This window comes from Neomonachus schauinslandi, chromosome 6 (genome assembly GCF_002201575.2).
Source record: "Neomonachus schauinslandi chromosome 6, ASM220157v2, whole genome shotgun sequence".
Lineage (NCBI taxonomy): Eukaryota > Metazoa > Chordata > Mammalia > Carnivora > Phocidae > Neomonachus > Neomonachus schauinslandi.
The window spans coordinates 103,648,414-103,674,936 of NC_058408.1; the positions used below are offsets into that span (position 1 = coordinate 103,648,414).

General features: G+C 42.2%; 1 protein-coding gene across 2 annotated transcripts in view; it reads left to right on the forward strand.

The window, feature by feature from the left end:
• The window catches only part of LRMDA (leucine rich melanocyte differentiation associated), a 1,059,156-nt gene that overhangs the window by 163,530 nt on the left and 869,103 nt on the right, over positions 1-26,523 (forward strand). The window contains exon 1 of one of the 2 annotated variants that reach the window (XM_044916081.1): positions 16,918-17,056. The exons of the other annotated variant lie outside the window; for it this stretch is intronic. Coding sequence (XP_044772016.1) covers positions 16,920-17,056 — 137 coding nt within the window. The 5' untranslated portion in view covers positions 16,918-16,919. Of the gene's footprint in view, positions 1-16,917; positions 17,057-26,523 lie in introns of those variants that run through there. 2 annotated transcript variants of the gene reach the window in all.

Genomic DNA, 26,523 nt, shown 5'->3' on the forward strand with positions numbered 1-26,523 from the left:
GTGCCCCTTAAGAATAAGACTGTTGAATCACAGACCTGTACCTCTGAAACAAATAATACATTATATGTTAAAGAAGAAAAAAAAAAAAAAGAAGATAGCAGGAGGGGAAGAATGAAGGGGGAGAAATCAGAGGGGGAGACGAACCATGAGAGACTATGGACTCTGAGAAACAAACTGAGGGTTCTAGAGGGGAGACAGGTGGGAGGATGGGTTAGCCTGGTGATGGGTATTAAAGAGGGCACGTTCTGCATGGAGCACTGGGTATTATACGCAAACAATGAATCATGGAACGCTACATCAAAAACTAATGGTGTAATGTATGGTAATTAACATAACAAAAAAATAAAATGGAGTGGGAAAAAAAAAAAATGTACTTTTAATAGAATTCTGTTCATCTGGTTAATGACAGTACTCAGGACCACCAAGACGCTTAGCCAGTAATTACTAGCTAGGACTTGCAGATTTATGGTAAGGGTCTGAGTGTTGTTGTTGTTGTTTTAATAAATGTTTATTGAATTAATTCTCCTTGTGACATGTAAAGAAGTTTGGAGGGTTGAAATATTGTGTCCTTTTTCCAGGAGCATGCCTAACCCCCCCACCCTTTTTTTTTTTTTTTTTTTTTTGAGAGAGTGAGCATGTGCATTTGCATGAAGGGGAGAAGGGGTAGAGGGAGAGAATCTTAAGCAGGTTCTATGTCCAGCGTGGAGCCTGACACAGGGCTTGATCTCAGGACCCTGAGATCATGACCTGAGCTGAAATCAAGAGTTGGACACTTAACTGCCTGAGCTACCCAGGTGCCCCAAGGATCTGAGTGTTTTTAAAAAACTTCAAACATACTTAACTAATTCTAATACCACATAAAGCACTTACAGGAGAATGAAGGTGAACTGGGGATATTGTGAAATTCATAAGAGGCATAAGGCATTGTGACTTTGGAAAGAGAGGAAGTAATTGCGTTAGGACAGTGCTTCCTAATATTTTAAGGTGAAGTACTTGATACTGTGATGAAAACTATGGCCATTTGCCCCAGAAAATGTATATTAAAATAAATTTTTACCTCTTGTTTCAGAATTTACGGGTTGCCCTCAACATTGTCCTTGAGAAACCCAGATTAAGCAGATTAAGCCGCTTAGATTGAGTTCCTCCTAGCCCACTTAGAGAATCATGCCTGAGCAAGGAAGCAATTCAGTCACTGATAATGTTGATCAAACTTTAAAAAGAAATTTAGGTATAATCTTTTTTGATCATAAAATTATTGTCCCATGTGTGTAAACACCATGTCACTGCTACCGGATTGGGGAGGATAGCCAAGGGTCTTGATACCTGTCAGCTGGGCTATTAGAAATCTGGCCATGAATTATTGGAATTCTAAGCAATGTAATGTAATAGAAAAACAGTGGATTTTGAGCCAGGAGACTCAGGTTCTACTCTTTACCCACACATTGTAATGACAAGGAAGTCATTTGACTTTCCTCATCCCTAATTTCATACACATAAAAATGAACAGTTGGATTGTGACCTATAGTGTGCCTTTCAATCTTAAAATTTAATCAGTTAACCATTCCCCCCCTTTTTTTTTTTTTGGCTCCTATTTGTATTTTTATAAGATCAAACCCAGTGCCAGGAAGAAGAGGTCAAGACAAATTTTGTTTCTTAGGAAAGGTTTGTATTTAATTTGAAAATCTCAGAGAGTCAAGAAATAATCAAGATTATCTATTGCAGTAGAAATGCTGAGCTTCCTTGGGGTGAAATCCAGTGAAAGACATGAAATTTTGGGAATATTAGTGTGAGGCGACAACTGCTTTTCAGACCCATTAGGACGCAGACACTCAAGTTATTTGTCAGTGTCCATGTTGATCGTTAGCCCTTCTGCCATCCCCCAGTTATTTTGACTGCCTTCTTGGGCAGAGTTAGAGTTCCCCCCAACCATCCTGAGGTTTATCCTTGGAAATGAGTCCTGGGGAACTGAAATGAGAGATGTTATTTATAGAGACTTGTGGTACTGAATAGTATAGGAGAAACTCATTGAGGACAGCTTCCTTAGTGTCAGCTTGGGTCCCTATTTCTCGGAGTAACAAAAACAAACTGGAGATGCTGAACAGTTGACACGTGTGGAAAAGTCCCGAGACTGAGTAGGAAGAGACTTCAATTCTCAGTTCTGATTGTCATCTCCCCGAGTTTGGGTATGAGTGTTCTCTTCACAGAGTCCTTTACTCCTGATGGTGTTCCTGAGGCTGGTTGGCGGTCTAATAGCTCAGCTGATTGTAGCTGTTTGCATGTAGAAGGCAGTGTGCCCCACACTGTAGTTGACAGCAGGCTCCAGTCAAGACTCAGTCAGTTTTCCTTTTGGATATGTTCCAAAGTTTTCCACATTTGCCCCAAGCAGAATAGCACCCAGAAGGTTTTTATACCACAGGATGATTAAATATTTTCTTCCCCAGCAGCTGGGAGGACGAGAAAAGGAGAAGCCACTGGTGGGACACTTTGATCTGATTTGAGAGTGACAGCCAGGACCTTGTCCTAAAGCATCCTTTGTGGGTGCATTGCAGCTTCCTTGGCCAGAATGTTGACGATGGGATAGTAATGACTGGGATGAAAAAAATTAGCAACATTTTAAAGATGAAGAAACCGAGTCACAGAAATAAGTTAACCTGTTTTAGGTCACCTGAGAGGAGGCGAAGCTGGGACAGAAATCTGAATCCCTCTGGCCTCGAAGTGCAGGTTCTGTGAACAATTGAAGGAGAACGATGGTGGTGGCTGTCATGGGAATTAAGTGTTCTCTTCCCAGTGACCTTACTTTTCTAACCGGGAGATAGGAAGATTCCATTGCTGGTGACCCCGTCTCTCAAAACAAAACTGAGGCCACACATCTGTGTGCTCATGCATGCATTTGTCTGGGCTAAGTGTGTGAGGAGGTGATGTCAACCCTCTTGCCATGTGGTTTAATTTCCTCTCCATTGATTCAGAAGTGGAAAAAGAAATGTCAGAACTCCTGAAGTGCCTTTAAAACAAAGGTGCAGTGAAAGTATTAAAATCAGAAAAGAAAAAAAAATAGCCGTTTTTAGAACTGAAGTTCCATTTTCTCACTGACTCCTAGCTTCTTGTTAAGGGCCGAGGGCCCACCCCAGGCTGCTTCAGTTCTCCCTGTTAGCTCATGGTAGTTCAGACTCCCCGTGCCTCCCCAAAGGTCCTGGATTGACACTGTTGCTTTGGGTTTCCAATGTTACAGGGACTGGGGATGTTTGGAGAAGGTGCTGATCTCTTGGCACAGACACTGCTTCTCCCAAAGCTGCAGCAATGTTTTTCTCATTCCTTTCTTCTTCCTTTCTGTTTACCTTTGGCTTGAGTGAGTCAATTGGCATTTCTCTTTGTACTGGGAAAATTCACTATTAGCCACGAGCAAGGGAGAGGGCAGAAAGCAGGGTTACAAATAGATCTGAAAGGTATGTTTGTGTCTGCATCTCTATTTCTGGGGGCAAAGGACAGTGTTGGCATCCATTAAATATTTATTGTATTAGCAACCTCTGGTCATCCCTGCTAATGGAGGGAAGGGATGGTATGATAATCCAAAATAGCACAAAGTTCCAAGTTATTTATATTTTATTTGGCAGTGCTTTACAATAAAACCCCATGAATTCAACCTAATTAGGAAGAAGGCCAGTTTGGATTAGTGAAGCCCAAATTGTGGAAAATTGATTTTGTAACTTCCAAATTTATACTGTAATTTGAATTAGGTATCAAAATCTACAGTAGAGATCCTTAGGACAGTTTTTAATGACTAGTTAAAAATATTTGGCTCAATATTGTAAAATTTTACAGAAATGTCTACCTTCAAAGTGATGAAGACATTTCACAACTTTCCTCTTAAGAGTTTTAACTATTTCTATAGATCTTTCTTACATTATGAGCAATGGCCTGCTTGACACATGATAGGAAAGTAAATAGCTGTTACGATTTCTGCCGATTTCCAATCTGTTAGATTTGAATGAACAAAACTGACCTACATGATATTTTTGTCCTCAGGAGATTGATTGTCTTAATGTATCTTCAAGGGGTGCCTGGGTGGCCCAGATGGTTAAGCATCTGCCTTCGGCTCGGTCATGATCCCAGGGTCCTGGGATCAAGCCCCACATCAGGCTCCTGGCTCAGCAGGGAGCCTGCTTCTCCCTCTCCCTCTGCCTCTCCCCCTCCTCATGCTCTCTCTCTCTCTCTCTATCTCCGTGTCTCAAATGAATAAATAAAATCTTAAAATGTATCTTCAAAGCTAATACAGATGGGGAGTCATCTTATGTAATATTGTATTTCTTGGAATGTCTTTATGTTGAAATACTTTTTTCTGTTGATGCAGGTGATAATTTTGTGATGCTCTAGTTTATTCCTGGTACCTCCAGTTTTAGTTTTTAAAACACTATCTTCCTGGATCTCTAGCCTTCTTTTTCTCCATATTGAGTCATCTGTAAACAACCACTGAAGTATTACGGGTGAACATCTTTTTGTTTTTACAGGACAATTCTGGCTGTGCTTAGATTCTGTTAACAATAGCACTCGTTTTTAGTCTTCATGTGAAAGCAGGTGAAAAGACTGAGTGGTTTGTTCCTAAATGCCAGTCTGGAGACTGGATGTATGGAAACCGCCCTCGGAGCCTTAAAAAAATATAGATTCACAGGCCCCACCCCTGGAGATTCTGATTCAGTGGGTTTTGGTGGAGCCCAGGAATTTCTACTTTTAACCAGCTCTCTGGTTTCTTCTGGTGGGCACCCAAACACAAAGAGGTTGCCTGGAGGGTTAAAAAGCCAGGAGCTGACAAGGACCCAAATTTGTCTTCCATCTGTGCACAGCAGATTGGAAGCTGCTTGATTTAGGAACTGGGATAGTGGGGGCCAGTAACTGTGAAGTGGGAACCTTGTCCTTTGAGGATAAAGCTAATGAGGCAAATCATGTTTGTACTTCATACCAGAGTCTAGTTCTTTCTGTTGATTGTTTCTTCCAAAGAACCCTTCTCTGCCTGGAAAAGGGTTACCGCTTCTGCCTGGCTTTGCCTTCTTGGTCAAGGGCCACATTCCAAACCTTGGTCTCCCCAGACCTTTAACACCAGCAGCTGTTTGTCTGAATGCAGTGACCCTTCACTTTACTCAGTGCTGCCCCCTCAAAGAGACACCCCACTTTCATTTTCTCCTTAGCCCTCCCTCATTTGTTCACAGGCCACAGTTAATCTTGCAGAGCATCTAGCAGAACAGGGCTGCCCTCCAGCTCATTAGCAGCTGAGATCATGCTAGTGGCTTGGAATCAGCCCTCTCCATGCTGGTAGGTGGGGTTAGAATCAAGGAAGAAAGCCCAAAGTACTGGTAAGAGGAAGTTCCAAAGAAACACTCATAGACTTGAATTGCTAGAGACAGTTCATTATTTACTCCACAAAATAGACTTATTAAAAGGTCATGAGAAGAGGTTATATCATTTGCAGATAAATCTGTGCTACAAATCCAGTACCAGTGATGTCCGTGAGTCCTGGAGAGGCTTGAGTAAAAGGCCGCTTCCATAGGGTTGTTCATGAGTGAAGTGTCAAGGACTCTGGTTCTTGTCAAAGGCAATTAAACGAGACTTTAAGCTCCAGTTTTTGGGGAATGAGATTTAAAAATAATCAGGGAGCTCCATTTGAGATGACTGTGCCATCCACCTTCTTTGTTGTCTGTCTCTGTATCCAGTATCCAGCTCTGGAAGAAGTAAATGTGGTGTCTTAGGGGAATTCAGCAACTTTCTCCTTTGCAAGAAAATTCTCGATGTCAAGTTCATGGAAGCATTTCATTTGCTTAAAAAGTTGCAAAATTGGGATAAGAAGCTTTGACATAGCCTTAAACATTGTAGACACACATGGTGCATTGGAAGGAGCCCTACCCTGGGCCAGGTGAGAAGACCTGACTGTATGCTCTGATGAGTTCTATAACTGTGAAGCACTTGGTGTGAGCATCAAGCAGAATTGGGCCCCCAGTGTGCCCATCGTGTGTGGCTTTCCTGTGGGAACAGGTGTCAAAAGTCATCTCTACCAAGGAAGTCATTGGTAGTCAGGGATGTGTCCTTACTAGTTGGTAGAAGGTGAGGACGTTACACTTTGTTGGCCAGAAAGAATGTCCAGTCTCTGGTTCTTTTCCCAAGCATGGCATATTCAGAAGATCTCCGGCCTACATTAAAAGCCTATCAAGGTGGAATGGATAGTATATTTCTAATACTACAAAGTCCTGTTAACTTGAATGAACTGTACTGAATTATAGGTTAGGAACTTGTGAATATACTTAGTCTTTTAAAAGAAATACAGCTTTATCTCTTTAAAAATTGTGGCAAAATACACATAACAAAGTTTGCCATTTTAACCATTTCAAGGCATGTGATTGAGCAGCATTTAGTACATTCACAATGTTGTGCCATCATCACCATTATTAGTTCCAGCCTTACCACTTTTACGTATAGAAAATATTTAAATAACTGACAAATTGTTTCTACCCAGAACAGACCTGGTTACTCCATGCGTGTTCTCTCCCTCCCTCTCTGTCTCTCTCTCTCATCTGTAAATATACAAAGTATAGTATATGAATTTCATAGTCTAATGGTGCCCAGAATGACTTTGGAAGTTCTCCATCCATCTGTATGGATGAGGAGACCGTGACTATGACCAGGCATTTAAAGACTGGCCCATGCTTGCATGGCAGAGGCAGGACCACGGTTCCCAATCCTGACCCAATAGGTTTTCTTTAATGTGTTTATAATTGGCAGTGAATTTTCCATAAACCATATTACTGAACTAAAGCCTTTAAGAATAATTTCCTTTCTTTGCTTAAATATTTTCTCTTCAAGTCTTGTTTACATTGTGAATTTTCACAGCAAACCCTTTCTTTGGCCCAGCTTAGGCTAAATTTTACCACAAATTCCAAATTATAGGAGTCGTGAACTTTTCTTCTTCCTGAGTTGGCCTGGTACTGGTGGAAATTTAAAGTGTGTAAAATAATGAACTGTTCTGTGTTTGGGGTGGGGAGGTTGGGAAGTGGACTTCGGAGAAAGCATGCCTCTGTTCTTACAGGGTTCAGGGTGGGGTGAGGCTGGGGTGGGGAGGCAGCTAGCATAGGCTGGAGCTGACTGAAGGGATGCAGGCAGAGAGGACAGTGCGAGAAGACTGCTACAGTGGAGGCAAGGACCCTTGGAGAGAAGCCCTGGCTCCTCGGTGTCCTTTGGAGGCTGAAGATGGGCATTAGGAGCAGTGGTTTGAACAGGTTGCTTGTGGATGGGTGTTTGAGGTGGTAAGCACAGCCCTCTCGGTTGTGGGACCGATGCACCAGGCTTGCGGAGAGCCTGTCTGAGAGCAGAATCTATATCCGAGAGTCCACAGAGGTGTGTAGCTGGGCAGTGGTGGACTTGGGTTTTCTTTTTTTTTTTTTTCTTTTTTGTCTTATTGTGATAAGATAGACATGACACAAAATTGGCCATTTTCACCGTTTTAAGTGTCCAGTTCTAAGGCACTAAGTACGTTCACAATATTGTACAACCATTATCACTATCCATCTCCAGAACTTTTTCATCTTCCCAAACTGAAACTCTGTATTGCTAAGTAAACGCCTCCCTGTTCTCCTATCTCCCAGCCCCAGGCAACCCCTATTCTGCTTTCTGTCTCTATGAATTTGACCACTTTAGGTATCTCCTGTAAGTGGAATCATACAGTATTTGGTCTTTTGTGGCTAGGGTCTTATTCTGTTTTTTTTTTTTTTTTTAATTATTGAAGTACAGTTGACTTACAATGTTAGTTTCATGTGCACAACATAGTGATTCAATTCTACACATTACTCAGTGCTCATCATGAGAAGTGTAGTCATTACCTATCACCATGTGTTATGACACTATTACTGACTATATTCCCTATGCTGTACATTCATCTCCATGACTTATTTATCTTATAACTGGAAATCTAGATCTCTTCATCCCCTCCACTTATTGTGCCCATCCCTTCACCTGCCTCCTCTCCAACAACCAGCAGTTCTCTGTACTTAAGAGTCTGTGTTTCTGGTTTTTTTGTTCATTTGTTTTTAAAATTCCACATATAAATCCTAGGGGATTTGTCTCTCTCGGACTTCACTTAGTGTAATACCTTCTTAGGACCATCCGTGTTGTCATGAATGGCAGGATTTCATTCATTTTTATGGCTAATATTCCATTGTATGTATATACACCACATCTTTATCCATTCATCTGTGGATAGATACTTGGGTTGCTACCATATCTTGGCTATTGTAAATAATGCTGCAATAAAAACAAGGTGCATATATCTTTCCGAACTGGTGTTTTCATTCTCGTTGAGTAAATACCCAGTAGTGGAATTGCTGGATTATGGTAGCTCTATTTTTAATTTTTTGAGGAAACTCCATACACTTTTCCAGAGTGGTTGCACCAATTTATATTCTCACCAACAGTGCACAATGATTTCCTTTTCTCCACATCCTCCCCAAGGTTTGTTATTTCTTGTCTTTTTGATACTAACAATTCTGACTGGTGTGAGGTAATAGCTCGTGGTTTTGATTTGCATTTCCCTGATGATGAGTGATGTTGAACATCTTTCCATGTGTCTCTTGGCCATCTGTATATCTTCTTTGGCAAAATGTCTATTCAGGTCCTCTGTCCATTTTTTAATTGAAATTTTTTTGGTGTTGTAGAAGTTTTCAAAATACATTTTGGCTGTCAACCCCTTACCGGATGTATCATTTTCAAGTATCTTCTCCCTTTTGGGAGATTGTCTTTCATTTTGTTATAGCTTCCTTTCCTGTGCATTTACTCTGGTTTTCTTAACATGACTTTATCGGCTAGCCCATATGGTGTCTTTGAGGGAATTAGAAAAAAAGGCACCCCCTTTCTTTGGGTAGATGCAGCCCCTGGTCAGAACCTGAGCTTGGCAAGTGGAGCATAGTATAGATTTTAGTCCCCACCTGTCTCTGTGGCCAAACACAATTGTGTAGTGAACAGTCTGAACAACTCTTTTATCAGGCCTTCAAAAGGAGATTTCGTCTTGCCCTGGAGCCCCTGGCTGGATGTCTTCCTGTTCTTCCAGTCCCTTTTTCTCATTCCTTAATTGCAGTTTAGGGTTTAAGTTTGTTCATTCTGCTCAGAATGGGGCTTCCTCAGAATTGGAAAGCTTTCAGAGGCCACCAGAAAAGGTTGATGGGGCTTCTAGGGAAACACAATTCATTCAAATGTCATTTGGCGTGAGCTAAGTGCAAATGACTTACGTCGATTAGATTTCCTTTGGAAATACTCAGGGGGTTAAAAATTAAGAGGAGAATTGTGTAGAAAAATAAGTGGAAGGTTTTACTAATGACGATGGCTCTGAAAACTAGTGGAAATATTTTGCAAACTGAAAATGCAGCTGGTTGAGTATGCTCTGAACCATGCTGGGCCCTTGCCCCTACCTCTTTTAATAAAGAAGTGGCTGAATTGAAAGCAATCTAGGCAATCATGAATATTCTTGTAAATCTCTCTGGTTGAGAAACTCTAAAAATATGGCCAGAGCTCAAGCAGCACCTATTCCTTCCTAATTCTACTATAATACTTGAATGATATTTTATAAGGCATTAAACTTTAATTGACGCCATTTTACTGAGGAGATTTTAAAAGCAGGGATGGCAGTAATTGAACTGATGAAGATGACTTCTAATGGTTTATTTTGTGCAACGTGAAAAAGATTTCTCTCTAAAATGTTGATGGTTTTTGGTCCGATGTCCAAAGAGTTGGCTTCTTTATTTACATGGTGGTGGTGGTTGTTTGAAGTGGTGGATGGCAAGAGGGGCCTTAGCATGGTTGAAAAATGGTAAGAACGAATTTTCATGCCCTCTCACTGTGGAAGTACTGGAAGACCTATTGATGCCAGAACAAGGAAAAAACTGAATAAAATTAAAAAGTACAAAAAGAAACCTGGGCAAAATCATCTAGTGGAGGAATATTTCAGGAATTTTCCAGAAATGGAGGCTGGGATTTGCTCAGGTCAAAGCCTTGGCCTGGACTTTTCACTTTGCTTTTGTTGGTTTGCAGCACTAAGAGCATTACTCAAACGTATGCTATTGTGGTTGAGCTGCTTCTTCACCCTTCCTTCTTTTGACATTCCTGGGCAAGGCTGTGTTCACTCAGGACAGGCATGTTCCACAAGTGGGGAGAACTGTGGACTTGAAAATCTGGCCCAAATATTTGGTTGCTGCAGTTAACTGTGTCTCAGGATTAAACATTAAGAGAGTGCTATCTGGCTTTCCTCCTCCCCTCCTCTGTAATTTTTTTCCCTTCTGAGTTTGGTCGTTCGTTTCTGTTGCCTTCAGAGTTTTAAAAAGTTGGATTGTTTCTCTGTTATAAAAATAACACATACATCAGACTTGCAGATAGCCACTAGCCAAGAAGAGAGGCATTTGGGGGCAGTGAGGGACAGGGGAACCATGCAATGAGTGAAGAATGCAGATGTTGACTTATGTCATGACTGGTGTCCTAAGACCCAGAGTGGGTATAGGGGAATGATGTTATATGGACTGGGAAGTTTAAAATATTAGTGGATTGGACTCTCTCTAAATCTCTCTGCTTCTCATCTGTACATCACCCTCTCTTTTTTTCATCCCTACCCCTGGGGCAGCTGTCCCATTTTCTGGGTAAAGAATAATGAGAGGATTCCACAGTTGCCTTTAAGTGTGATTGCTAAGGCCATAGTGTTTGCAGAGTTCTTCAGGTTTTGCCTTGTTTTTCCATAAAAACAAGATTTCTTATGCAAAATGGGTCACTTGAAAGCACCAAACAATTTCTCCAGGGCAACAGCCAGTGTTTCTTGCAGGAGAGATGTTAGCAAACCACTGACATATGGATGTGATCTCTGTTACTTTGACCAGATTTGGTTTCTACAGAGTGCGTGAGAAGGGAAGATAAATTTTGTCCTAGTAATACTATAGCGACTCATAAATAAATGGTTACCCTTTGGTGCTTGCAGTTTTCATTAAAGTCGCCTGAGCTTTGTTATTGACACCATAGGTTGCCTATTCAGGGAAATGCAGTAAAATTTATCAGTGTGCTTTCTACACCTAATAAATCATCCAAACAGGGAACCATATGGCAGATAAGACCTTGAAAATGTGGCTTCAGCATGTGAGGAGTCAAGTTGCTGAAATCTTGAATGATTACAGCCTGCACATTTTCCCCTGGAATATCTTATAGTTATTTTACATGCCATTTTCTTGTTCACCCTATCACCTCTTTGTCTCTCTCCCTCTCGCTTTCTCTCTCTCTTTCCTCTTTTACCCCCTCTAGTGCCATTCCTTTTTGGCTGTTCTTTCTCACTCTCTGTTTTTCTTCTGGGTGGGGGGATATCTTCGATTTCAGCTTCAGAATAGGCGTCCGGAGCAGATAAGATATTTTTATAATGTCTTGCTGGTAGGAGGAAGAGGGGCAGGGAGGAGCAGAGACTGACGGGAAGGCATGATGTATGTGGCGGCTGTGTCCCTACTCTCCTCCAGCCCATTGTCATTAATCACGGCCATTAGTTTTCAGAGCTGCCTTGTCTGCACTGTGCCTCAGAAAAGCCATTGTTTTTTCATGCCACAGACTAGGGGGGAAAAAAGGGAAGAAAGAAACCCTAGTACTTTTTTTTGCCTTTCTTATTCTGCCTCCTAGAATGTCCCTCCTCTCCCGTCTCCTCTCCCCCCGCCCCCACTCCTACCCCAATCCAGCTGCCTTTTCTCTCCCTAGAAGTTGGTGGTGGTGGTGGGGACCTTACCCCAAACTCTCAGTGCTTCTTCAGTGCCTGTGTTTTGCTCATTTATCTGACAACCTAGATAGCATGGAGCACAGAATTGGGATGTATTCACTGAGTAATAGCTGTGTTACTCATGATGCACTATTTAATTTACAAGGAGGTTCTGTGGACATTTATGGGGTTTTCCCTTTTTTTTTTTTTAAATTATGGGCTACATTTATCACCTGAGGATACAGTATGATAGGAAAAAAAGTGTGCCTATAGCAGAGAATCTATGCTGGGTGGTTGGGGAAGAAGAGGCTGTTACTTGGGGAGGTGTAGTTAGGTGCTTACCAAGCCTTGACTATGTCTTGGGGATTCCATCACTGCTTAGCAAGTACTTCAAGAGCAGCCATGGCTTATGGTCAGTTGATGTGACCCCGTCTCAGTGGTTGATGAGAGGTGCCCAGTGTCCTTTCCTTCATCTTTGTAAGCTAAAGACTTAGGCTTGAGGGGAGAGGCCTGGCAGACTATATCGGCTTTCTGGCTCTCCATGGCAAATTGTAACTGAGTCCTATACATGATGTCTGCTTCATATACTAATATCTTTAAAAAGATATGTAGCATTTTGTAAAACATGAGGGCCAACCTCAAAGAGCATACAGGTGTGATTTTAAGTTTAATTTTATGAAATGTGCTGTAAAAATAGCAAATTATTGGTACAAGGAGAAGCATAAGAATTAATGGAAAATTTGTATGACAAATGTTTTTTAAAAGAAAAAGACCCATTAGTTACTTCGTAAAATAAATAAAATTGTTTGAACTATGAACCTTAAATATTGCTGAATAGAAGTACTGCAGGTACTTATCCTAATGAAAATATGGCAGTGATTTGCTATAAATGCATTAGTTGAATATTCATAGTGTAGGAAAAATGCATTTATGAGCTGGGGATCAGGAAACCAGGGTTATGCTTTTTCTACTCAGGAGCTTTCTAACTTCAGTTAGATTACTTGATCTCTGAATGCCAGTTCTTCCTTCTGTCGAATGAGATGGTTAGTTCTAGATCAGTGTTCTCAAAGTGTTGGATCATGGGTGGTCAGAAAATCATTTTAGATGATTCATGGGATGGACTTCTAAAATTTTAATAAGTGTTTATGATTACAGTTGACTGGTATTTATGTTGAGTAATATTCACTATTTGTGACTGTATTATAACTTTCATATTTTAATTTCTGAATTAGGAAAAAAATGAGTCAATTAGAAGAAGAAATAAAGTGTGTAATATCTATTGCAGAGGTAGGGCTAAAATTGTAGTATGGTACCCAGATGATCAGAAGTTGTGACCCTCCAGATTTGATGATCAGGATCTATGAGTTAAATGGTAGTTCATGCATTGTGTGTGTGTGTGGGTGTCCACACACAGATTGTGTTATTAACATATGCTTATCATTAATATCATTAATATCAATAATATCATAATATTATTAACATATTCTTTATCATTTTTACTAAGTTTAATTCTTCTCTGATTAATAGAGCAAAGTTAATTTTAGGGCAGTTGTGTCTGATCTGAATTTCTGAATTAATGAGACCTTCATGAAGATAGCTGTGTAAGAATCTGATAACTGCACAGCCTGACTTCAGACACTGGGGAAATCTGAATGTCTGAGACATGGTGCTGGGGTTCTGTAGAGCACCTCTTACATGGTTTCATTTGAAGTCATCTAGAAAGGCTAGACTCTACCACCATTTTCTGTCCGCCGTGGTGTCTGTACTTCTGTTCTCTGGAGTTTCCAGTGGTTTCACATGTGTCAGAGCATCAGTCACCTGATCATTTAAAAAAGGCAGACACCTGGACCCTATCTGGAATCTACTGAACAGACGCTGGGGGGAGGGGGGGTTGGGGATGACCCAGGCCTGCCCCAGTATTTGGGAACTGCTGGGTTAATGCCCTGACAGTGCCTGAGAGAAGTACATAGGTGTGGAAGACACACTCCTGGCTTCAACAGCCATTGCAGCCGTGGTGTAGGTGCTTTTATCACATTAGTGGTACCACCACCAAGTCCTTTGCATTCCAGTATTGAGAAGCCGTCGCTTAAGACCCTCATCTTGGGCAGTTCTGGATGGACAGCGCAGTGGGGAGTAGTCCGGGAAGGCCAGAGTGGCAGCATAAGGGCACGTGGGGAAGGCTGTCCTGGTTCTCCCAGTTATAACCTCTATAAGTGGAAGGAGTGAGCCTGTAGCATTTAGCAAATGGCTCGTTGAGGGTACCTGAAATCATGGCAAGTTGGCAGCCTGTGTCTCCCTCTTACCGGGAAAATTTGGCCAATTCAGTATGTTTGAGTATCCCCTTCTGTGTTAGGTGGTGACATTACATCTACCCTCTAATGAAGTAATTTCTTCCTTCCTGTACACTGCTTTTATCATGCAAGTCTTCTCAGAGTCCCATTCACTGGCTCCCACTGACTTAGAGAACAAGTGCAGTCTTCTTTAGCTTGGCATTCACTACTGTATCCTTTCTCTTCTCTCTGGACTTCTCTCCTGCTACTCCTTTGTCTATACCCTGTGCTCCAGCCAAGCCGATCTGACCACCTCACAAGCGTGTCTTGCTCTTTCCCAGCTTCCGTTACTCTGTTCCATCTCCCTGAGTCACTGCGTGGATTCCCTTGTCCTCAGTCATTCACAGTTCTTGGGGTCACGCACCATCTCTGGTTTCCTCCACAAACCCTTGTACCACTTTGTGTCTGTGTCTGAACCTTGGGCTCCCCTGGGAGAGAAGGTACCAGACCAAAGACTGTGACCTTGGGCGAGTCAACTTCACTGGGCCTCCATCTCCTCTGCTAGAAGACAAGAACATCCAGAATAAGCATCTTCTCCCATCTCCTAGGAAGATCTGAGGAGATGACGACTCTTGAGGAGCTTTGTGAATAGCAACACACTGTACTCACCTACGGGGTATTCTCTGGGAATTAATCATGGGCTGACTTGTGGCTGCCCTTGTGTTGCTGCTGTCTTATAATGCAATTCACCTGCCGTGTTATAGTTTAACATTTCCCGTCTGTCTTGACTCTAAGTTGGCCTTTTCTTCCCTTTTCAAGTAGTTTTTGACTTATGAAAATGCTATTCATTATGAAATAACACTGTAAAATGATAGAAAAAAATTGCTTGCAAGATCAGTTCTCTTCACATCTCCCCTTTCTTCCCCCTCTTTCCACCATAAGCTGCTATCTGTATGTAGTCATTATTACCATATTATTCATCTGTCTATGTTTCTATCTCTCATCCTGTTGTCCTGTTTACGTAGAGCACTCTGTGTGTGTCTCCTGGATACTCTTGGAGGGAAGCTACCTGCAGGTATCAGGGAAATGTCCTTGGTTTGTGTCTGACAGCGGGTTTGCAGTGCTTGCTGCTGGTTTTAATCAGTACCAACCACTGTAGTTCATTGCCGTGTTATGGGATGCATGCTCTGTGGTGGGATGTGAACAAGGTCCCAGAGATTTTCCTATTCTTTGGCTGGGATTGAGACAAAAATATGCATGTCATTGTGTTCCTCTCCCAATTTGTATTTCTCCCTCATCTTCTCATCTTTATTTGTACCTTTCTTCGGCGTCCCAGTCTACCTCTTCTGAAGATGAGCGTGTGCACTGGCTTCCTGTCAGACAGCAACTCTCCCTGAGGTAGAAGCTGGGGAAGGCAGCATCTGCTGGGGAGTTAGGTAGATCTGGGTTCACGGTGGTCCCTGCAAATGTGATAGCTGTGTGGCCCGTGTACGCAAGTTGCTTAACCTGACGGCCAGTGTCCTGATCTGTGCACATAGTAGCATATGTTCCGATGCCCAGCAGAGTGCATTCAATCATTTTATTTCTTTTTCTTCTCTTTATTTTGTTCTATTTAGTTCTAATGACATCAGCCCCCACCCCCAACCTGCCATGTTGTATTATCTGTGTTCATCGTGGGTGCAGGGTCTGCCTCCCACTGTAGCTGGTTCAAGAGTCTTGGACCAGCGCACCCAGAATAGGCCCTTGAGGAGTGCAAAGGCCAAGAGTGCATGTTGCCTGCCCCTTCGAAGGAATTGTGTGTTTATGGATTGGGCCTGTTCATGTTTTTATCAAGGAGGCCAGTCATTCTTTAGTTCCACCTCAGTTTTTTTTAAATATATTTTTTAAAGATTTATTTGAGAGAGAAAGAGGGAACATGAGTGGGGGGGGGGGGGGGGGGAGAGAGAGAGAGAATCTCATGTGGACTCCACACTGAGTGTGGAGCCTGATGCAGGGCTCCATCTCACGACCCTTGAGATCATGACCTGAGCCGAAACCAAGAGTCTGACGCTTAATGGACTGTGACACCCAGATGCCCCTCAGTTTTGCTTATAAGTATCAGGAAAGGAAAATATTGAATGAACTGTACCTGTTCATATACAATTCAGGCACAAATGTAAAAATGAAACTCACTTGCACTTAAGATTCTTTATATAGGCAGAATATCTCATTTAAAAGTATCAGCCTTGAGAACCCAGTTGTAAATGGGTCTCAGGCTGAGGAGTTTGCTGATTTTTTTTTTTTTTTTTTTTCCTGCTGTGGATTTTGGCTGGGGGTTGGCCTTCTAAAGCAGTAATACATGGTCCACTTTCATGTATCTTTGTGCTTGATTTTGAGTGGGCAAAAGTGCTTCTTGGCATCTGGTGCCTTGCAACCCCCTTTTCTAGTCTTAGGTGCACAAAGTCTTGCTCACCTTGAGTGCATTTCCATTCCCTTTACTGAAATTTTGAATTGCTTTTTTTTAAATTGCTTTTTAAGACCTACTTCAAATCATACCCCTTTGCAATTCCTTCCTTAAGGACCCCATTTAGTGATTGTGAGTTACTCCTGTAAGAATTGCTGGGTGGGTATTTATTTGGGAGTTAATCCTTACAACCTCATGCTGTTTCTTCTGTTGCTCTTTTGAACTATAACTTTCAACTTTGCGGTTTTCCTTTTTCACATGGGTCTGTCCCATCTTAAACTTCTTTCTCCATAGTGCAACATTCAGCGCAGAGTAGATGCTCAGAAACTTTCTGTTGGTAGGTTGGACTGAATGACTTGTCCCTCCTCTCTTGTACCGCCCCTGTTCTCCCAGGAAGGTGTCCCTTCTTTTTCCTGGATTAGCTAATCTGCCTGCTCCTGGTTGGTAAGCATGTTGGCAGTCAATGAGGAAACACCCAGAGACCTGCCCTCTCCCAGTGGTGGAAGCCAACTTGCTGCCCCAGCCGAAGAGGCTGAGTGAAGCACTAATGTTCAGTGTGCTCCCTGGGTGCACAGAAGGCCGTCGAGGCATTTCTTGGAGGTGTGTAAGCTCTCTGGAACTGTGTGTGTGTGTGTGTGTGTGTGTGTTAGTGTGTTAGTGTTAGAACTTTGGCCATAGTAGATGGAGGGAGAGGCTTCTCTGAGGTTCTGCCGGTGCCTGATTCTGGTGTGGCCTCTGCTGAGGCCCCTGGAAGGAAAAGTCGAGGCTGCCTCTGAGTAGAAAGAGTGAAGGAGGAAGATTAAGAAGGTATGGGCTCCTGTTGTTCTTTGCAGATGGAGAGGCCATTTCCTGCTGCTGGTTGCTGATCTCTACCTCTCTCTGCTTCTCTGCTCCATGATTATAAAGTGTTTTGGCCATTTACCTAAAACACATAATCCAGGGGCCACTGCATCAATCAAATGTTGACTTGATATTGCTGGCAATTGCCTGCAGCTCAGGCAAAATTTGCCTGCTTTGGTTTTGTGCAGTGAATGAATTGATTTTCTGAAAAAAGCTGTGTGTTTGTGTGTGTGTGTGTGTGCGTGTGTGTGTGTGTGTTTATGAGAAAGAATGGAGTTTGATTTTTTTAGTGGGTTTGTTTTCTTCGAGGGGGATGGTGCAGGAAGAGGAAGGTTCATAAAGTGGTTTGTGTGAGCTTGAGAAAGAATAAATGCAGACATGAACACAGACACGATAGATATGAAATTAATGATGTTTTACAGTGAATTAGGAAGAAGAATGAAAAGATGCAAGAGATCCCAAAGATAAGAGGGCCAAGACAGATCAAATGCTCCTGCACCCAAAATGGTGTGTGTTGGGTTTAATTATCTTCTTTCCTTCCCGCAAGCCCCCCGTTATAAGCAGGCATGCAGGCCATGGTGCATGTAGTCTTGTCTACAGTTTTTACTTTTTGCAAAGTCATATGCTTTTTAGCTCTGATTGCAGCCACTACTGAGTGGCTCACCTTGTCTTGAGTAATGAGAATAAACAACTGGTCACTGCACTGACCACTGAAACTAATAAAGATATATAGTACTGGGCTTGGCTTAGGGAGTCACAGACGCATTCTTAAACTCTATGTGACATTTATACCAAAGGAACATGATTCCAAACTCACTCACTGCTTACCCATTCTGAGAAAGAACAAACTATTTGACTGATGGTTTGCTAAATTTAATATGCTTAGCAAGTAAAATTATTGCCTACTCTAATGCTGTGTAATTATTAAGATACACTGCTTTTAAAAATACCAAGTGAATAATATTGATTTAGTGAACTGCTATTTAGAAAAATGCCAGCAAAGGAGGAATATTTTATTTTAGCTGCCTTAGAGCTGTAATGGGTCTGGGCTGAGATATGCATGTGGAAATAAATTATGTACAAGGTAAACTATTTTGTTATATAGTACCCATAATATTAATTAAGCCGTAATTTTACCAACAATGCTTTAATTTAACAAATAAACAGGAATCATCTGTACCATTCTTTCAAATATATAACTTTGGGACCATAATAAAACATGCAGAAGCACCTGCAGTTAATTGTAAAGCAAACAGTGAGACTAGCAACTTTAAAGGGTAATTGTAATTTATAATTTATTTATTTGACTTATGCTGGGTATAATTACTGTTATAATGCATTATTATTTGCAGTCCAGCATAAGATCTATCTGATTCCAATTGAGCACAGGCAGCCTGGTGGAGCTTTCGGCTTAGGCCCCTTGAAAGTATGCCCTGCTCCCTTCCGTTCCCTGCAATGGGAGCTTGTAAAATAAAGAAGAATGGATGGGCTACTGTCAAAGGCAATCCTTGTTCAAAGCTGTAAGAATATTTCCATTTCCATTTCAGCCAAGAATTTTCCCTGCCCTCACAGTTCTTTAGATAGCAGTACTGGGTAGTGACATTGTCAGGGTCTGCCGGCCGCCAGCGCCATGGATGACTGGGCCAGGCTGGTGGCTCTGTGGGGAGGGAAGGGATGCGGTGGGAGGGATGGGTGCGTGCAGAGCAGCTTCTCCCTAAATTCCTGTCTGAGGGTGTTTATTGTGGTGGTGCTTTTGGGCGTTGTTGTTGTTGTTGTTGTTTTCAAGAGCAGCCTGGAAGGAACAGCCCGAGGGGGAAAAATACCACCGTGGAAGAAAAGAAGCAATTATAGCTGGCTGTTTGTTTGTGGCTAACAGAATGCTGAAATGGCAGATTTGCAAATTTGTAAGAGAGGGAAGCTGAGTGTTCATCTTTATCAGCCAAAGTGGTTTCTTGTTAGCTGAGCAGCAAGCTAGAAAGCGACCGATTTTGACAACATAATTTACATCTTTGTATAAAACTATTGCTGGCAGCTGAACTAATTTGTGCTGGATTAGGTTGTTTGTCTCTGCTGCTGACTAACCATGCAATCTATCAGAGGCCGTTCTCAAATATCACTTTTCAACTGTGCCCTTGAGAGGGGGAATTGATCGGGAATATACGGAGCAAAATTACTCCAATAACTTTATAGAAGAAACAATTACGGACTCATACAGATGTGAATAATTCTGAAGAGTAGGAACAAATATGATGAATTTAGCCCTATTCCTATCTTTCACATGTGCATGAAATTTATAAATAATACAATAACACATTATTGGCCCTGTTTCCTCTTCTTTCTCCTATTACCGTCATCGACCGAGATCCAGAAAGAAAGAGGAAAGTGCTTGGTGGAAAACATTCTCGGAGACCATATTTGAGGATTTTGAGATGCAGGTTATGTGAAAGTCACTTACGAGGTGCTGGAGACAATAGTTCCCATGCACATGTCCCGTAGAATGTCTTTTCATCCAGTCTGAGTTTTAGAAGTTTTAAAATAAAATGCTCCGATAGAAAGAGACGTCAAACATACAAATATATTTTATCATGTATTTCCATGTTATATTAATAATTGTACCACACAGAAGAGGAATGGAGTCTCCCTTCTGCTTTTAAGTGAATATCTTAAATGTTTCTTCCTGTCCTCAAGGGAAGATACGGGATGATAGAATAATATAAGGGGGCAAAAAAGGAGGGGGCGGGGGCAGAATTCACAACTGATAACTGAGCTGGAGTTGTTTATAAGATGCCTGAGATTAGCCAGCAAACAAAAAAACCATTAAGCACCTATTATTTTAAAGCAGTGGGCACATTTTTCATCACTCCCCTCTGATAAATTTTCACTTGTGCATCCTGCTCCAGGTAATTAATTGCTTTCAGTTCAGAGGAGTAATAATGCAATAAATTATGCCAGTATTTCTAGTCAGAGGATCATATTGCAGCTTCCTAACCAAGGCAGCACTAATAACAATCCAGGAGACTGGTGGGCCATAAGAAAAAAACAGTGCTCCATTATTATAAATTGGTTATGTAAAGTGTCGAAGGACCAAATCCTCAAAATTGCTTTCAAGTGATCTTATTCATGGAAGTTTGCACATTCATGGGTTTGGTCAGGATAATCCTGTGTGAAGGTTACATAGCTACTCTCAACCCTGGGAGCTTTGCAGACTCTGGGCACTCCAGCTCTGATGGCAGGGTCGTTGCTGAAGCATAAAGCTCTAGTGGGATGGAACTTTCTGAGATGGCAGGGATGCTGACGATGATGGTATTAGTGGTGTGTTGAGTGCTTGCCATATATAAGCACTGTTCTGAAACTTTACGTGTACCAACTGTATTTAATCCTGGTAGCAAACCTCTGAGATAGGATTATTGCTATTCTCATTTCCAAGACAAGGAAACTGAGGCACAGAGTTTTTAGGTGACTTGTGCAACTGGTATTGGAATTCATGTTTATATCCAACGCGCAGCACCGCCTCCCAGAAGGAGGTTTACTTCTGACTCCAGCCTGGACTGCAATGGATCAGGGTAGGATGGGGTTGGAGGCAGAGTTGGGTAGGCACCAGCTACCTCAAAAAAGTAGTTGTAATCTTCCTTGGTTCCTTACCAAGCGAATACCCCACTTTGCCCAGCTTCTGAAAACTTCTCTCTGACTTGTGGACCTCTTGCTATAGCTTAATTTTTTTTTCTAGGCTTAAAAAATAACACATATCTGCCCCCTCTCCTCTGTATAAACGACTTCAGTGGTTCCTCTTCTCTCCTCCCATCGTCCCCCATTCTTTGCCTTCTCCAGGCAAAGTTCCAACTTTCAGAAGAGCCTCACAGAGGAAATTTAGAGAAATCCTGTGCCTTTCTTTAGTATATGGTTGTACTTTTATTTCCTGTAGACAGCTTAAAGAGGAGGCGATGGTTCCCACCTGCCTCTGTGTCTGTGTACAGACGTACCTCAACCACTCAGAGCAGCACCAAAGAGGGGAGAACCAGTTGACCTTGACTGTCGTCCCATATGATAACCACCACCACTCCTCCTCTCGGGCCTTGGACAAGTTGAAGGTTTTCTTGCTGCTTTTAACCTTGAGTGATTTCTGGTGCTGAGGAGGCCAAAGAAATGTTCTTGGGCAGAGAAGGTGGGGCTGAAGACCAGGTAGAGGGAGGACCAGGAGAGAGACTACAGATGGCACAGGGAGAGAAGAGCTATGGTCTTTCACATGAGGCTGGGGTGGGAAGCATCTTGCTAAGTTGCTGGGGAGGAAGGTCCCCTTGGAAGGGGCTTAAGGAATGGGGTCAGTGGGCTCCATGAAGTTTTGGATGTTTTTACCTTACCTCTTGTACTAAGGATGTGTCTTAAAACCCACTGCTTGGCACACTGCGTGCAAATAGGGAATCAGAGGCAGAGAGCCCTCCACTGACCATGGCTTTCCCTGGATAACCATAGGCTCCCCCGGGTATCCACAGCCATGGAGGAGGGGGAATCTGGAGTGAAATGGCTTGACCGTTGCTGGATTGTGCTGACCGATGCGGGAGGTAAACAGGCTGGGGTTGGAGGGGTCGCTCTTCTGCATTGTCCACAACAACCCAGCCTGGTTTTCTGCAGTCCCATCTTGGTGGCTGTCCTAGTTAGTGCACCAGTCATTGAGCTTTGTCCCTAATTTACTGCCACTGATACTGTTCCTTGAATTGAGGGAATGGTTTCCTTATAGTTGGATGCTTCCCTTACTGGTCTCACCTCCTTGGGAAGTGGGGCTCCATTGGTTCATGACCTCGTGGTTGCAAACACTGTTTCCCATTTGCCACCTACAGTTACCTACCAGGGTGAGCTTGTATTTTGTTATCTATGTATTTTACCTACCTATGAGGTCTTAACATTCATCCTCAGATATAGCCATATATACGTATTAGTCATCATACAAATATTATTTCCATATTATTCCTGAGCCAGAGGTTGAATTAAAAAAAAAAGAGGTGAGTAGACTGGAGGCAGCAACTAAGGATTTTCCTTAGAGCCTTTCTCCACTGTAACAGTATTCTGAGTTCTGTATTCTCCAGATATTTGAAGATATGGAAAAAGATGAATTTTTAATGAAAATCTAATGTATTTAAAGAGGATGATTTATGGCAAATTTGCTCCATATTTTAGGCTGTTGGAAAGTCAGAAGTGGAGAAGGTTTGGTCCACAGATGGGATTGTTGAGTCTGGCTGTTCCAGGACAGTCAATATAGAAGGGGGGAGGGTGGGCTGACGGCCACAGGTGATGTAGAGGGCCTCAGATCTGTTATCTTTGGGTGATAGTCTGTAAAAATCTTGGTGAGCATCAGAATGGAGAGGGTTGCAAGGCCAGCTCAGCTAACCACCGAAGTAGTTTATCTAGATGCTTGGATCTTGGCTATGGATAGAAGTCTTCTACCTCTACCATTAAAAAGTAGATAGTGTAGTGATTTCTCAAGCCTCAGGCACATGCTACGGGCTTGCTTCCCATTTTGGGAAGATACGAACACTCCAAACTGGGAGATTTCAAATTTATTCAAGACCCAGGAAAGATGTGTAGAATCTTTTTTTTTTTTTTTAAAGATTTTATTTATTTATTTATTTGAGAGAGAGAATGAGAGAGAGAGAGCACATGAGAGGGGGGAGGGTCAGAGGGAGAAGCAGACTCCCTGCTCAGCAGGGAGCCTGATGTGGGACTCGATCCAGGGACTCCAGGATCATGACCTGAGCTGAAGGCAGTCGCTCAACCAACTGAGCCACCCAGGCGCCCCAATGTGTAGAATCTTAATTAAGCAACAGTAACAGGTTTGTAAATCCTACCCCCCCCCCCATAAATCACACAAATCATCACCTGTGCCATTGATTGTTTAATTCTCTGCCTCCCCTATTAGGCTGTTCTCATTGAGAGGGCAGGACCTTGTCTGTCTTGATGTCGAGTTTCTAGCATCCCATACAGTGCCTGGCCAGTGGCTGGGCCCTCGGTAAATATTCTTCATGGGAAGAATGGACATATTAAGATTGGGAAAATAAATCAAAGCACAAAGAAGATGATAAAATATCACCCATTACCAGACTACTCTGAGTGGACTATCATTAAGTATTTTCTTGTACACCTTCCAGTCTTGTCTTTGTGTATTTCCCCGTGCCCACCACTACTCATACTGATAGGTATGTTTTCCACCTCGCACAGCAGAATCCTGGTGGACAAAGTTTTAACTCTTTACAATTTTTTTTGTTTGTAAAATTCCATGGAAAATGACAATACAACAATGGATACTGGTCTGTGACTTGAGCTTTAGGAATGTTAAGATGCTAATGAGTTTGGGGGTGGAAGGTACAGAAAGGATAATAACTTTTCATTCTCTTATTTTTATATTCCTTTTGGGTCACAGCAGAACACTGGCACCACATTTTCTGTTGGTATATGTACTATACATTTTCTGGCTCTGAAATGGTTTGCACTGAAAGTCAAGTCCACTCCTCCCCGTGAGGATAGAAATAGGATTTGGATAAAAAGGAAGAGTGAGAGGTACTGCCCAGACTGACTTACACTGTAGAAACATTTCCACCCTTTTCATAAAAATGCCCCAAACGTAAGCTCCTGGCAGCAAGCCAAAGCCAGGGCCAGGCAGTACTCAAAGTGTCTGGCTGCTCCTTCCTGGGCCTTAAATTTGTCCCTGACCTGACCTTAGAGCCCTGGTCCATCAGAACTCCTGACTGTGGACATGCCAGCTGGTTTCCAGAAGGCCACCTGAGTAGTGGAGGGGTCCAGGAAGTCACTGAGTCTTTGCACACTGCCTTCAGTCCCCCAAGACAGCAAGCAGCCTCCTTGTTGACCACAGAGCCCGAGTTGGAGGCTGTTTCGATCCCTCTGGTAGAGTTTTTAGTGCAGCCCATCTTCAGGGGCTCAGCTCCTTTTGCAAATGAGTAACCCAGATCACTAAGTGCCAGATCTCTTGCATCCTGTCTTGCCCTTGTTGGACTCAGAAGCCGAGAACTCTGACTCGCTATGACTCTCTAGATAGCTGTCCTGGGTGTGGAGAGAGACCTCTGCTCATCAGATAAGAAAAGCGGGAAAGTATAGTTAGCATTCTGCATGAAAAGAACTCTGCAGTCACAATGAGCATCATGGTCTAGTTTGGAAGAAATGTTGGGCAATTGAACCTGGTAGTTTTCTATTTTATATATGACTAGTTGTAGGTCCCTCTCCCCACCCCCGCCAACCCAGCCTTTTTCTCTCTTGTTATCTCCTCTCCCTCCCTTTCTCCTTTTTGGACTTAAGAAAGGGTTCTCAACTTTGTAATTTTAAAACATATTCTCCTACACATCTCATTGTTCTTTTTAATAGGATCTGCCAGAACCACTCTGTGCAGAGCCCCACGTTTTCACATTATTATCTCATTGTCTATCCGAGTGTTATAGCCTTACTACGACTTCCTAACTAATCAGCTATTTCAACTTTCATTCCATAAGCTTTATGTCTGAGTGTAATTAAATGAGCATTAAGTCCTTTTTTTTTTTTTTTACTAGCAAAGCCTGAAAGTTCTGATATTACAGTAATAAGTGTGAAGTGAATTTTGAATGGCATTTATATCTGTTCATGGGCTCTAAATGTTTGATTTGCATAACTAGTTAAAATGATATCAGAGCAGCATATTGATTTAATTCCATCTCAGAAAACTGTTAATTAATAATGATAATAAATGTGTCAGTCCTTTATTATCTGCTTTGAATTGGTGATGATAGCTATATTAATACCACTTCAGTAATAGACCTCTGCTGGCTATTGTTGGCAAAGCTTTCAAGGCCTGAATCACCTGCAATCAGAATTTAGAATATTTATTGCAGATCAGTTTTAAAAAGAACAGCCATTCCATCATATGTGTAATTTTATTAACACCTACATTTTAATTTAACATTTTATTTACATAAATCATCGTGATCAGAAACTTCAGGAGAGTTTTAAACAAAGGCACTTTCTCATTTTTATGTTCCAAGTTAAAAGTTGCCTGATGGAAGGACTGAGCCCAGGATGATCCCTTTTTGTGGGGTTGTCAGACCCATGGCCCCTCCTGCTGCATTTCCTCCTAGCTGGGCTGGCCAGTCTCTGGCTCATTATTAAGGTGGAACCTGCTGGTTCTGTTGCATTGCACACGGGCTTGTGTATATGGGAATGGGGGGATTGTTGGTGATGGCGCTGGGAGGGGGAAAGAGGGGGGGAATCCTTTCCCCTCCCTACTCTTTCAAGGATTATCATAGATTCAGGAGCCGGTCTCACGTCTCTGGTTTTTGGGAGAGATGCAAAAACCAAGATGTCTTCTCTATCATTGGGTTTCTGGAAAGCAAGGACAACATGAATAGTTATCTTGCAATGGCTAGGCATTTCCCCAAACTGAGATCTCCAGGGCCTGGTAATGCTGAATTTCCACAAGAGATGTCAGAGTCCCAAGAAGAAATCTTCCCAGTGGCTCTCAGTGGCTTAATCTCTGTCACATCTAGTAGTCACGACTGTTGATGAGTGTGTGTGGAAAATTTTATAATCTCACTTTTCTTTTCAAACTTCTTTTTCTTTAAGTAGGCTCCATGCTAGGCCATGCTAGGCTTCATAAACACACACATATAGCAGTGCTTAGCACCCAGAAGATACTTAATGATTGGTAGCCTGTCTTTTCCTTTTCCTCTTAAATTATGGGCATACACTTACCATTCCTTGTCTGTCCCATGCTGAATAGAGACTTGAACAGCCTCTGTTCTTGGAATCAAGAATTTAAATAACTATTAGGTCTACATCAAGAAGCCTGAGGACCTTGCTGCTTTCCTCACTAGAAGTTTACCCCTAGGTTTGACTTGACGGATATCAACACAATTTGTGTAATTGGAGTCTGCTTCCCTCCCAGTCCTTCATGTTTGGTTCATATGTATGGATATATAAGGGCTTTTTCTTACTGGGAATCTGCATAGTATCTCCCCCTTTCTTCTCTTACTTCAGAACTAGGTCTGAACTTGCTTTTACCTTCTGATCTTCCTTCTGACCTCTTCTTAGAGAAGAAATTGCTAGCCATGACACCATGTAACTGCAGAGTCTTCTCATTGGTTATAACTGAGCTGTGGTCCAGGGAGATTGTGACACGCCCAAGATCTCATAACCTCTTTCTTTCTTTCTCTCTTTCTCTCTTTCTCTCTTTCTCTCTTTCTCTCTTTCTCTCT